Source organism: Aquarana catesbeiana, linkage group LG13 (genome assembly GCF_042186555.1).
Source record: "Aquarana catesbeiana isolate 2022-GZ linkage group LG13, ASM4218655v1, whole genome shotgun sequence".
In the NCBI taxonomy this organism is placed as follows: Eukaryota; Metazoa; Chordata; class Amphibia; order Anura; family Ranidae; genus Aquarana; species Aquarana catesbeiana.
Genome location: NC_133336.1, coordinates 73100034 through 73112855, shown reverse-complemented (window position 1 = coordinate 73112855; position 12822 = coordinate 73100034). Strand labels below are relative to the sequence as shown.

At 44.2% G+C, this 12822-nt stretch overlaps 1 protein-coding gene across 1 annotated transcript; it reads left to right on the top strand.

The window, feature by feature from the left end:
* Positions 1-828: 828 nt before the first annotated feature.
* On the top strand, positions 829-12355 carry LOC141117490 (acyl-coenzyme A thioesterase 1-like). The gene is given in 4 exon segments (XM_073610381.1): positions 829-1442; positions 6927-7129; positions 11590-11967; positions 11969-12355. Coding segments are annotated over 4 exon segments (1377 nt in total). The 5' UTR covers positions 829-844; the 3' UTR covers positions 12167-12355.
* The last annotated feature ends 467 nt before the right edge of the window (positions 12356-12822 follow it).

The window sequence follows — 12822 nt, the reverse complement described above, 5'->3', positions numbered from 1 at the left end:
TGCGTTTTTGGAAAGGATCAGGACTTTTTTAAATGCAAAACGGTTCTTTTTTTGATTCAATAGACTTCAATGGAGAAGCTACAGAAAAGCATGTAGTGCGTTTTTAGGCTCAATTGACATCTATGCATGTTGCTTTTGAGCGTTTCTGCAGTGTTTTTTGTGGTGTGTGCCGCGTTTTTGAACAGCGTTTTTGCCGCGTTTTGCGTTTTTTTTTTACAGTTTTTTTTATACTGTATACAGTGTAAAAAAAAAAAAAAAAAACGCAAAGCGCGTCAAACGCTGTAAAAACGCTGTACTTGCGTTTTTGATGCTGGTTGAATTCTATTACATGCAAAACGCTGCATTTTGCATGAAAAAAGTCCCTGACCCATTCCAAAAACGCAGAGGCACAAAAATGCATTGATGTGAACATGTTTCATAGGAACCCATGTTAAAAATTCCCATGCATTTCTGCAAAATGCATCAAAAAACGCGTTAGTGTGAATGGAGCCTTAGTGTGATTTTGCTGCGAATTTGCGGGTTTTAATTTGCCCAACAACAAATTTGCCCCCCCCCCCAAAAAAGCATAAAAAATGCAAATTGCGGCAAAAACGTGTGTTCAAAAACACAAAAAAAAGCACTGCAATGTAATTGTCAATAAAAGCCTTTGACACTTATGGAATCCTTGTAATTATACTTCAGTATACCGTAGTAACATCTGACAAAAAGATCTAAAAACATTGAGGCAGCAAACTGTGAAAATTAATATTTGTGTCATTCTCAAAACTTTTGGCAACGGCTGTACTCTGTGCATGACAATTGGATTTGCTCTGAGATCTGCTTAGCTGGTCTGCCTGCAGGTCACATGACTGAAAAGTGTAGTCAGCTGAGTATTGTTGACATACAGAGCAGAGACATGATGCTGCGTGGAGGGAGTCTACTTGCTGCTGGGCTCCTGAGAGTCCCCTATAGCTATACACAGCTATGCAGGCCGGTGTCCCTGTGTGCGTCTCCTCAGTCTGGGATGGCAGATGACAGGTTACACATCACAGTGCAGGGGCTCAGCCCCAGACAGCAGGTGACACTGAGAGCTCTAGTGACGGATGAGCAGGGTCGCCTGTTTGACTCCTGTGCCCATTATGAGGCTGATAGCTCTGGCACTGTGGATCTGCAAAGGGACGCCTCCCTCGGAGGGGACTACACGGGGGTGCTGCCTATGGGGCTGCTCTGGAGCCTGTCCCCCTCCATCATGGAGAAACCCTTCCAGAGACTGGAGAAGAGAAGTATCATGAAATCCCCCATGATCACAGAGCTGTTGGTGCACAAGGGGCACACCCATCCCAAAGCTATACCGGGGCAGGTGGCGGCTAGGACCAAAATCGAAAGACTGTTCTATGCCCCCGGAGTGCGAAGAATCCGACTGAGAGAAGGGGCAGTTCGCGGCAGCCTGTTTTTACCTCCAGGTAATAATATTTATTGGTGGGCAAGTCACTAAAGCATGATGTACTTTTATTACTCTGTGTTGTTTGTTAACTTGAAAATGCTTCCAATTTACGAAAGGAATTAAAAAGAACTGTCTGCAGGCTAAATTATTTAAACTCCCTTACGGACCGCCCACCGTGGATAGACGTTGCTACTGTGACATTAAATTCCATTGTTATAGCAGCAGATAGCTGCCATAACCCCCGGTATTTTTATTCATGGCGGGTAGTCCACTTTGAGATAGAAGTGGTCTCCGCGGCGGATTCGCCGCAAGATCACTTTTATAGGCGGTGGGAGAGGTGCACCCCCCCTTTCCGCCACGTCCCGGGCGTCTCTGCTGCTTACTGGAGCCGTTGCAAGCGGGCGGAGACGATCTGGTCCTGTGTCCTGATGGGCAGGAAGTCGAGTGAGGGCATGATGGCCCCCACTTGACTCTATGCCTTTGGAGGACCGGTGCGACTCCTGCCCTCCAGCCTTAAAGGGACATTTTTTTTTTTTTTTAAAGAAAAAAGACTTTAAAAAAAAAATGTTTATTGCTTTTAAGTGTAAATGTAGAAAGAGAGATCCCCTATGTGGTGGGCTTTTAAGGCACGTTAATTTTTACAAAAGATTTTTAGTTGAATATTGGGATAATTTCAAAAAAGATTTATTTAGAAAATATGTAGAAAAGTATGTAAATAAAAACATGGAATGTTTTGACACATCTGCAATTTTTTTACCATCAATACAGAATTATACAATACAGTTTATGATTTCTTGCACCCGACACGTTTCAGAGCACTAGGTGGTCTCCTTCCTCAGGGGTATAAGCAAGAAGAAATCATATTTAGGTGTTGTAACAGTATGATTAACATTCCTAAGATTGCATCTTTAAAAACATGCGAGAGTCTATATGCCTCTTAATTTTCCATTCAAGAGACCCCCAATGGCGTAACTGTGTGCAGACCTAGGAAGAAGCCCACCGTTGACCCAAATGCCCCCTCCTCCGACAAGGGAGGGACAACCAAGCAGGGTTGCAGGGGAGGCCCAAAGACACACTAGGGTCAGGTAAAGGGGAAACCCTGTTGATAGTAGAGTGGTTTCTACATAGAGCAGGGCATCCCCTCCACTTAATGGCTGGATGTTGAGGCGAGCGGTCACAACAAACGTCTGCCCAAGAGCCGCGACTACACGCTTTTTCATCTGCTATATGTAGAAACCACTCTACCATCAACAAGGTTTCCCCTTTTCCTGACCCCAGTGTGTCTTCGGGCCTCCCCTGCACCCCTGCTTGGTTATCCCTCCCTTGTCGGAGGAGGGGGCATTTGGGTCAACGGCGGGCTTCTTCCTAGGTCTGCACACGGTTTCGCCATTGGGGGTCTCTTGAATGCAAAATTAAGAGGCATATACACTAGAGGTTGACCGATATGGGTTTTTCTCTGGCCGATGCCGATATTTAGAAATCGCGGTGGCCGATGGCCGATATATGATGCCGATTTTTTTTTTTGGGCCGATATATTTGGACGATTTTTTTTTTTTTTCGCTTCATCTCATAAAATCTAACAGTTAGACCCCTTTCACACTCGGGCGTTTTTTTAGGCGCTTTTGGGCTAAAAATAGCGCCTGTGAAGTGCCTGCAAAACGGCTCCCCTGCAGTCTCAGTGTGAAAGCCCGAGTGCTTTCACACTGAGGCGATGCGCTGGCAGGATGTAAAAAAAAAAGTCGTACAAACGGCATCTTTGGAGCGGCATATACCGCTGCTTCACCACTCCTGCCCATTGAAATGAATGCACACCGCTGTCGAAGCGCCTGCAAAGCGTTTCTGCAGCGGCGCTTCAGGGGCGCATTTAACCCCTTCCTCGGCCGCTAGCTGGGTTATAAGCACCTCGCTAGCAGCCGAATAGCACCTCTAAAATGACGGTAAAGCGCCGCTAAAACTAGCAGCGTTTTACCGTCAACGCATGCCCGCTCCAGTGTGAAAGCAGCCTTAAGTAATAAGTGATACAGAACATTTTTTACATTTAAACATTTATTAAACAAAACAAACCTCCAATCAGTTCACTTGTATGTATAATTTAGATAACAAAAAAAAAAACTATCTTAAATATTAAATACACAAAAACAGGTAATCAAAACTTTTGGACGAAAAAAAATGGGCTAACTTTACTACTAGTTTTTTTTTTTTTAATTCATTAGTGTATTTTAAAAAAAAAAAATTGCATTTAAAAGGCTGCTGCGCAAATACCGTGTGACATAAAATATTGCAACAACCACCATTTTATTCCCTAGGGTCTCTGCTAAAAGAAATATAATGTTTGGGGGTTCTAAGTGATTTTCTAGCAGAAAATACAGGATTTTTACCTGTAAGCAACAAGTGTCAGAAAAGATTTAGTCTTTAAATGCTTAAACTGAGAACTACACACGGAGTTCAGCTCATTGAAAAAATGAACCTGAAGAGATACAATGTTTCTTGTTATCAGATTTGGCAGGCTGCCCAGAGAAGGAGAGAATCCTCTCCACAGAAAACTTCAGGCAACTTGCATTGACTTCTATTACAGAAGTCATTTGCAAGTCACGCTGAAGTTATAATCGGCCTTTTTTATCAGCACAATCGGCCGATTAAGTAAAAAAACGCCAAATATCGGCCGATATATCGGTCGACCTCTAATATACACTCTTGCATGTTTTTAAAGATGCAATCTTCGGAATGCTAACCATACTGTTACAACACCTAAATATGATTTCTTCTTGCTTATACCCCTGAGGAAGGAGACCACCTAGTGCTCTGAAACGTGTCGGGTGCAAGAAATCATAAACTGTATTGTGTAATTCTGTATTGATGGTGAAAAATTGTAGATGTGTCAAAACATTCCATGTTTTTATTTACATACTTTTCTACATATTTTCTAAATAAATATTTTTTGAAATTATCATAATATTCAACTAAAAATCTTTTGTAAAAATTAGCGTGCCTTAAAAGTCCACCACATAGGGGATATCTCTTTTCTTCTTCTCTAAATACTGGATGTGGCACCACCCACTGCTCAACATCACTGGCCTAACAATTTCTTCTTAAGTGTAAATGTAAGGTCCGAGGTCTTTTTCACCCCAGATCTCACATTAAAGAGGTCCTGTCATGCTTTTTTTCTATTACAAGAGATGTTTACATTCCTTGTAATAGGAATAAAGATGATGCAAACATTTTTTTTTTAAAGAGACAGTGTCAAAATAAAAAGTAAAATAAATAATATTAATTAAAAAAGTTTAAAGCGCCCCGTCCCTCCATGCTTGCGTGCAGAAGCGAACGCATATGTAAGTCGCGCCCATATATGTAAATGATGTTCAAACCACACATGTGAGGTATCACCGCAATCGTTAGAGTGAGAGCAATAATTCTAGCACCTCCTCTGTAACTCAAAACTGGTAACCTGTAGAAATTTTTAAACGTTGCCTATGGAGATTTTCAGGGGTGAAAGTTTGTCGCCATTCTACGAGCGGGCGCAATTTTCAAGCATGTTGGGTATCAATTTACTCATTGTAACATTATCTTTCACAATATAGAAAATTGGGCTAACTTTACTGTTTTCTTATTTTTTTATTCAAAAAAGTGTATTTTTTCCAAATAAATTGTGTTTGTAAGACCGCTGCGCAAATACAGTGTAACATACAGTATTGCAACGATCTCCATTTTATTCTCTAGGGTGTCTGAAAAAAAAAAATTTAATGTTTGGAAGTTCTAATTAATTTTCCAGCAAAAAAAAAAAAAAAAAAAAAAGATTTTAACTTGTAAACAACAAGTGTAAAAAAAAGGGTTGGTCCTTAAGTGCTTAGAGCAGAACTAAACCCATTGATTTAACCACTTCCCGACCGCCGCACGACTATATACGTCCTAAGTTTGAACGGGGATATCGTTGTTATGGCAGCAGCTAGCTGCCATAACCCCGGTATCCCCGTTTTCGTGCGGCGGACGGCTTTCAGATAAAAGTGGTCCCTGCGGCGGATTCGCCGCGAGATCACTTTTATCGGTGGCGGGAGAGGGCCCCCCCCCTCCCGCCGCGATCCGGTGCCCTCCGCCGCTTACCGGAGCCGTCCTTCTGCGTGGTGTGTCTGGAGACGAGTGAGGCCAAGATGGCGCTCACTCGTCTCCATGATACTGCTGGGCGGAAGCGACGTCAAAACGTCACTTCCATCCACGCCTCTTAAAGGCATATTTTTTCAAATGTCATTTTTCTAAATGACTTTTTTTTTTTTTTTTATTGCATTTTAGTGTAAATATGAGATCTGAGGTCTTTTTGACCCCAAATCTCATATTTAAGAGGTCCTGCCATGCTTTTTTCTATTACAAGGGATGTTTACATTCCTTGTAATAGGAATAAAGTGACACAATTTTTTTTTTTTTAAACAGTGTAAAAATAAATAAAATATTTTAAAATAAATAATAAAAATAAAAAAAAAATTTTTAAAACCCCCCTGTCCCGACGAGCTTGCGCGCAGAAGCGAACGCATACGCGAGTAGCGCCCGCATATGAAAACGGTGGTCAAACCACACATGTGAAGTATCACAGCGACCGGTAGAGCGAGAGCAATAATTCTAGCCCTAGACCTCCTCTGTAGCGCAAAATATGCAACCTGTAGAATTTTTTAAACGTCGCCTATGGAGATTTTTGAGGGTAAAAGTTTGACGCCATTCCACGAGCGGGTGCAATTTTCAAGCATGACATGTTGGGTATCAATTTACTTGGTGTAACATTATATTTCACAATATAAAAAAAAATTGGGATGACTTTACTGTTGTTTTATTTTTTTATTCAAAAAAGTGAATTTTTTCCAAAAAAAGTGCGCTTATAAGACCGCTGCGCAAATACGGTGCAAAAAAAAGTATTGCAATGACCGCCATTGTATTCTCTAGGGTGTTAGAAGAAAAACCATATATAATGTTTGGGGGTTCTAAGTAATTTTCTAGCAGAAAAACCTGTTTTAAACATGTAAACACCTAAAATCCAAAACGAGGCTGGTCTTAAAGTGGTTAAAGTGGTTATAAACCCCAGACATGAAATATGAACAAAGCATATCCCACTCTAGTGTGAACTTGTCTCAATTAAGAGCACTAAGTGTAATTCCTATCTTCTGCTTTGTTCCTTTGCTATCAGCATGAGCCATCCTGACACGTTTTCCTGACACCAAGAGAAAAAAGGTGACAGGGTGGGACCTCCAGTTAATCGACAGCCTCAGCTCTGTTCCTGTGTGCTGTGTGGAGCGGGTTGTGTCCCTTCCCTTTAATCAGCTCTCAGAGCTCTCCTCACCTCTCCAGCGATGCAAAATCCACGAACCCCCTTGTTGCTCAATCCAAGACAACTAACATCCCAGTCATGAATTAGTCCAGATTTGTATTACTGTATTCTGTATTCAAGCTGTATTCATGCCTGGGTTTAGCTAATGAATATGACACATTATTCCACGTTATTGATTCTACATTACATTCACAGGGGAGGGATCATTTCCTGGAGTGATTGATATGTTTGGAGATGAAGGTGGTTTGGTAGAATATCGTTCCAGTCTCCTTGCCAGTCATGGATTTGCTGCTTTGGCCCTGCCATACTTGGCTTTTGAAGACCTTCCACCAGCAATGATTGAATTTCACCTGGAGTACTTTGAAGAAGCTGCCAAATTTCTATCCCAACATCCTAAGGTAAGAAATGAACAGAACTGTATTATTAAACTATGGCTGACAGTTGAGAGCTCTCATCCCTCTGATGCAATTTAAAGAGGCTCTTATAAACATACTGTATAAAGCAGGGGTAGACAACCTTTCAGAGGTTGAAATCTATCTGGACAACATGGAGGAAATCAAAGACCCCCATGGTGCGAGGGGGGAATAATGGGAGGCGGGCAAAAAGAAGCCCCCAATAAATAGATGGAATGAAGAACACATGTGTGCCACAGCAGTGTCCTCTGCCTTCCTTCACATCACCCCCCACTGTAGTGTACTCTGCCCCCCCACCACAGCAGTGTCCTCTGCCTTCCTTCACATAACCCCCCACTGTAGTGTACTCTGCCCCCCCACCACAGCAGTGTCCTCTGCCTTCCTTCACGTCACCCCCCACTGTAGTGTACTCTGCCCCCCCACCACAGCAGTGTCCTCTGCCTTCCTTCACGTCACCCCCCACTGTAGTGTACTCTGCCCCCCCACCACAGCAGTGTCCTCTGCCTTCCTTCACGTCACCCCCCACTGTAGTGTACTCTGCCCCCCCCCCCCCCCCCACCACCACAGCAGGGTCCTCTGCTCTCTTCACATCACCCTCCACAGTAGTGTCCTCTGTCCCCCTTCACATCACCCCCTCACTGTAGTGTCCTCTGCTCCCTTCACATCACCCCCACTGTAGTGTCCTTTGCCCCCCCCAGTAATATCCTCTGCCCCCCTTCACATCACCCCGCTGTAGTGCCTTCTGCTCCCACCCCCCAGCAGTGTCCCCAGACTCTTTTACATCACCTCCCCCCACTGTAGTGTCCTCTGCCCCCTTCACACCACCTTCCCCCAAATAGTGTACTCTGCTCCTCTGCCCCCCTGCCACAGCAGTGTTGTCCTCTGCACCCTTCACATCATCCCCTCACTGTGGTGTCCCCTGTCCACTCCCCATCACCGCCCCCCCCCCCCCGGTGTGGTATCCTCAACCCCCCCTCCACCACAGTAGTGTCCTGTGCCCCCTTCACAAACACACAGCGCTGTGTAGGTAGCACTTTCCTACCTGACAGTGTGTGTACAGCAGAGCAGAGAGCAGGAGGCAGCACAATAATGGATGGACAGTGTTAACTTTTAATATTAACAAACTGGTGATTGGATGCTAGGACCGCCCGGCATCCTAGCAACCAGTCACCTGCTGGTTACCTTGAAAGGTTATTCCTACTCCTGCCCTCTGTCCTGCTGTCTGCTCTGCTGCGAAAATGAGATCAGTGGAGGCAGCAGAGAGGAAGGATCGGCAAAGCAAGCAATGTTCACAATCCACCCCTTGGGCACGATCCCCCTGTATAAAGGGAAGGTCAAATGGCCTTCCTCTGGATCAAATGGAGTAATTTATAGGTTACATTTAAATACCATATATCTATTTGTAAAGGCAAGTTGAACGGTTTTGGGTCAATTTTTTTTTTTTAATTTACACATTTTTAAATGATTTTATTTTTCATTTTTTTTAAATAATTTTTCATTGTTATAAAATCTTTATTTTACTTTTTAAATATTTTTAACGGTACACCCATGGCATTGGTTTTGCAGAGCAGAGTCTCCCTAACTGAATTTTCTTAGGGCCCAGTCTGAACAGAGCAGGTAAGGAAAAAGAGGTAAATTGTGTCTCTGGCTCATTTAACTATACAGTATTTGTAATTTGAGTTTCACCTATTCAGCTCAAAAACAACAGGCTTTTTTTTAAGCAAAGCATTTAAGATGTATGTTGGGGAAAAAAAGAAAAACATAGACAATAATATTGTAGTCCCAAGATAAGAACGAGCAAGGTTAATAGTTGTCCCTGAGATAACAGAGGAAGTGCGCACAAGTCTTGTCTGAATTTCTGACAAACATTAACAGGTATTTTTTTGAACTTATCAAGCAGTATGTATATCTAACCAGCCCAAAGAAAGCAAATAAGTTCAAAGTTTGGGTTTACATACATTTTATCCCTGGTTCACCCTGACAGCAGGAATGAAATTGTGCAAGTTCAGCTGAACTCCCACAATTTCATTCCTGTATGTCAGTCCAGACTTTGGGGGCGATTTCAGAGACATCTGTGCGGGTTTCTGCACAGATGTCAATGGAAATCGCACCCTGAAGTCGCCAAAAGTAGTACAGAAACTACTTTTGGGAATCAAAAGCATTTGCGGCACCGCACCGATTCGGACGCTGCCATTTCTGGCAATTGCCGCCGATTTGGCATGTGATTTGACAAGTTGCATCAATGTGAACCAGGGCTTAAGGTTAGTGCCTTAGTGAAAAGTGAAAAGGATTCTAGAGCTCCAACTTCTCTAAATACCTGACTAAACATATATACCTGTAATTTAAATTTTGTATATATCACTGTAAGCAGTGGCGGCCCGTGCATTGAGGGCGCATGGGCACCGCCGCCCCTTTTCCCTGCCGCCGCCTCCTCCCTATCTATGCGCCCGGCCCCTTTCTCAGGATGCCGGACACATGGATTCCTATGGTGGGGGTGGGAGGGGGTGTTTTTTTTTTGTAGCACGTGATTAGAACCAGAGGCTCTAATCGGCTTCAAAAAAAAGGTGGGCTCGGGGGGCGCAGAGAGTGCGCCCTGATCCCGCCCAATTGTGTGACCATAGCGAATGAATTTTCGCTATCTTCACACTACAGTGCCTCCCTGCGAATCAGGAGGCAGGTCTGTGAGACCTGTTTCACGATTGGCCAAAGCGCCAGGCAAACCTATTGGATGCCTAGTGGCGATTTGGCAAGCGGAGGAAGCATGAGAGGAGCTGCTGCTGCCCGTTTGTGGAGGAGAGTGGAGACACAGAGGTTGCTCTTCAGCCCAGTAAGTGTTGGACCTCCCGTGGGGGGTGGGGGGGGGTTAGAGCTGCGAGCCCCGCGCGCGGGGGGGGGGCTTGGGGTGCAAGTGCCAGCTGCGAGCCCCGAGGGGGTGGTGTGTGCAAGTGCCAGTGCCGCAAGCCCCGAGCGGTGGGGGGCGGGGGGGGTAGGGGTGTGCGCAAGTACCAGTGCCGCGACTTTTGTCCCCTGAAGTCTGGTGGGGCCAACACTTCTGGGAATGTCGATCTTCTTGGTTTCTGCAGCTCTTACTCTTTCTTCCTGCAGGGATGTGGAGGGTAGCAGCATCCAGTAAGAGCCACAGTAAACCCTGAAGAATGACACATTTTCAATATTCAGTCTATGGCTACATGTGCAGCAGCCTCTACCACCCCTCCATGGTTGATTTCTTTTCAGAGGGTTGTAGAGCAGTAGTTTGCAGGCATTCAGGAGACTATACGACTCCACTGTTGCCTTCTAAAGGCCAGATTTTTTTTTTTTTTTTTTTTGGCTGAATAGATATTTTGAATAGGATTACAAAGTCACAACCATGAGCTGAGTGAAACTAAACTCAAAACGACAAAAAACCTATGAGCAGGCAGATTATTCTACGCAGAAAAGACATGCAAAGTCTCGTCTGCAATAAAGAAAACCTACCTGGCCTACTTGCAATCCTGTGTGGCATGTACACAAAGCTGCATATGTGCAGTTCAGTTTACATTGCCGCCACGGTCCCTGTGTGCTGGGATGACTGACTCATGCGCAGAAGTTACATCATCCCTCACTGGACAATCAAGACGGCTGAAGATCGGCACACGTTTGCAACAAAGTAAAAAAAAAAAATTTCTTAAAGCATTTCTATAGCCAAGGGTGGTCCGTCCATTGAGGGTGCCGTGGCCACCCCCTATTCAGGCATCCAGCCCCTTTTCAGGCGCCGGATGCCTGAATTACAGCGGCGGGGTGTTTTTTTTTTTTAAGCACCTGATTAGAGCCCTAGGCTCTAATAGACTTCAAAAAAGGTGGACTCGGAGCGCAGAGCATTGTGCTCAGAGCCCACCCAGGTGTATTAAAAAAGCAAATAAATATTTGCTTTTCTAACACTGAACTGCCTCTCTGCCAATCAGGAAGCGCTGATCTAATACCCGTCACCTGATCGGCTGAAGGAACAGGCGCCTAGGACGCCTTGGACGCCTAGCAGAAGGGAAGAAGAGAGGCACGGGAAGCATGGAGGATACAGGAGCCATTGCCTGACCTGCTGCCCGACCCACGGCTCGCCGCCGTCACCCACTGCCTGACCCTCCACCAAAATGGGGTAAGTGCCGGTCAGACTGCGAGCGGGCGAGGGGGGGGGGACAGTGAGGCTGCATTTGATGAGGTACAGTGGCTGCATATGATGGCCACAGTGGCTGCAGTTGATGGCCACAGTGGCTGCAGTTGATGGGCACAGTGAGGCTGTAATTGATGCTTTTTTTTTGAGAATTTTTAAGTTTGTTTGCGCCCCCCCCAAAAATGTTGAGCACTTTAGCCGCCATTGACTATGTTATTTGTTAATTTATGTAAGCATGTTAATCAGCGATTTAAATTATGTTCTCATTTCTTTTCCATTTGCTTTTTTTTGGTTTCTGAAGGTTCGAGGTCCTGGAGTCGGTGTAATAGGAACTGGCAAAGGAGCAGATCTTGCGCTTTCCATGATTACATTCCTACCCCAAGTGGTCGCAGCAGTAAGCATCTCAGGCTGCTGTGCCAATACTGCTGCCAGCTTATCTTACAAGGATTTAACTATCCCAGGCTTGACATACAACATGAGTCGGGTGCAAGTGTCTGAAACAGCAGTGTTTGATGTGTCTGAAGCTCTGGATGATCCTCTTGATCCAGATAACAGTCAGTGCCTCATCCCAGTAGAAAAAGCCAATGGCACATTTATGTTTGTTGTAGGTGAAAATGACTTATACTGGAAAAGTTCTGTCTATGCTCAGGCAGCCATAGATCGTCTTCAACAACATAGCAAAAAATAACTTCACCCTGCTAACATATCCTGGAGCTGGCCATCGAATTGACCCACCATGCTCTCCATTCTGTGTGGCAGCAGTTGACCGGGTCTTGGGTGTGCCTATTCTAGGAGGCGGGGAACTTAAAGCTCACTGCCAGGCTCAGGAAGATTCCTGGCAAAAGATACAAGACTTTTTTCACTTTCACCTAAGATGAAAAAAGACAATAAATGAGTAAAATTTTAAATGCCAATGGAAGTGAGAAGAACCTTTTATAAGGACATGCCGAAGCCTTTGGAGTGGGTTGTGATTTGACTGATTCTAATATTTGCACTATGACTCACAATAAGAATCTGTACTTGAATTTCCTGCCTAACAAAAACACTAATAAATCCGTTTTTGTTAACATTGTATGAAGATTTGGAACATTTCACCACACACAATGTTAAAAAGATATAGTTACATACAGTAAAATCTTGGATTGCGAGCATAATTCGTTCCAGGAACATGCTTGTAATCCAAAGCACTTGTATAGCAAAGCGAATTTCCCCATAAGAAATAATGGAAACTCAAATGATTCGTTCCACAACCATTTATTCATAAGTCCTTCAGTTTAAAGTTCATATAAAAAGATTATAGCAATGTGATAGGTTGTGTAACCATAAAATGTCCATCTACAAATGGAAGCCTCCACAAGGGGGTTAGGAGCAAAATCCAGAAGGAGCTACAGAGTATAAAAGAGAAGAGAGGCGCCTCTAAGTGTAGCAATATGGTTACATTTAATGAAGGTACAACATTTATCAACTCACATGGTTGATGAGTAAAACAGTCACATCTAAGTATGCAGGCATCCGGGGTAAAGCTGTCCACATA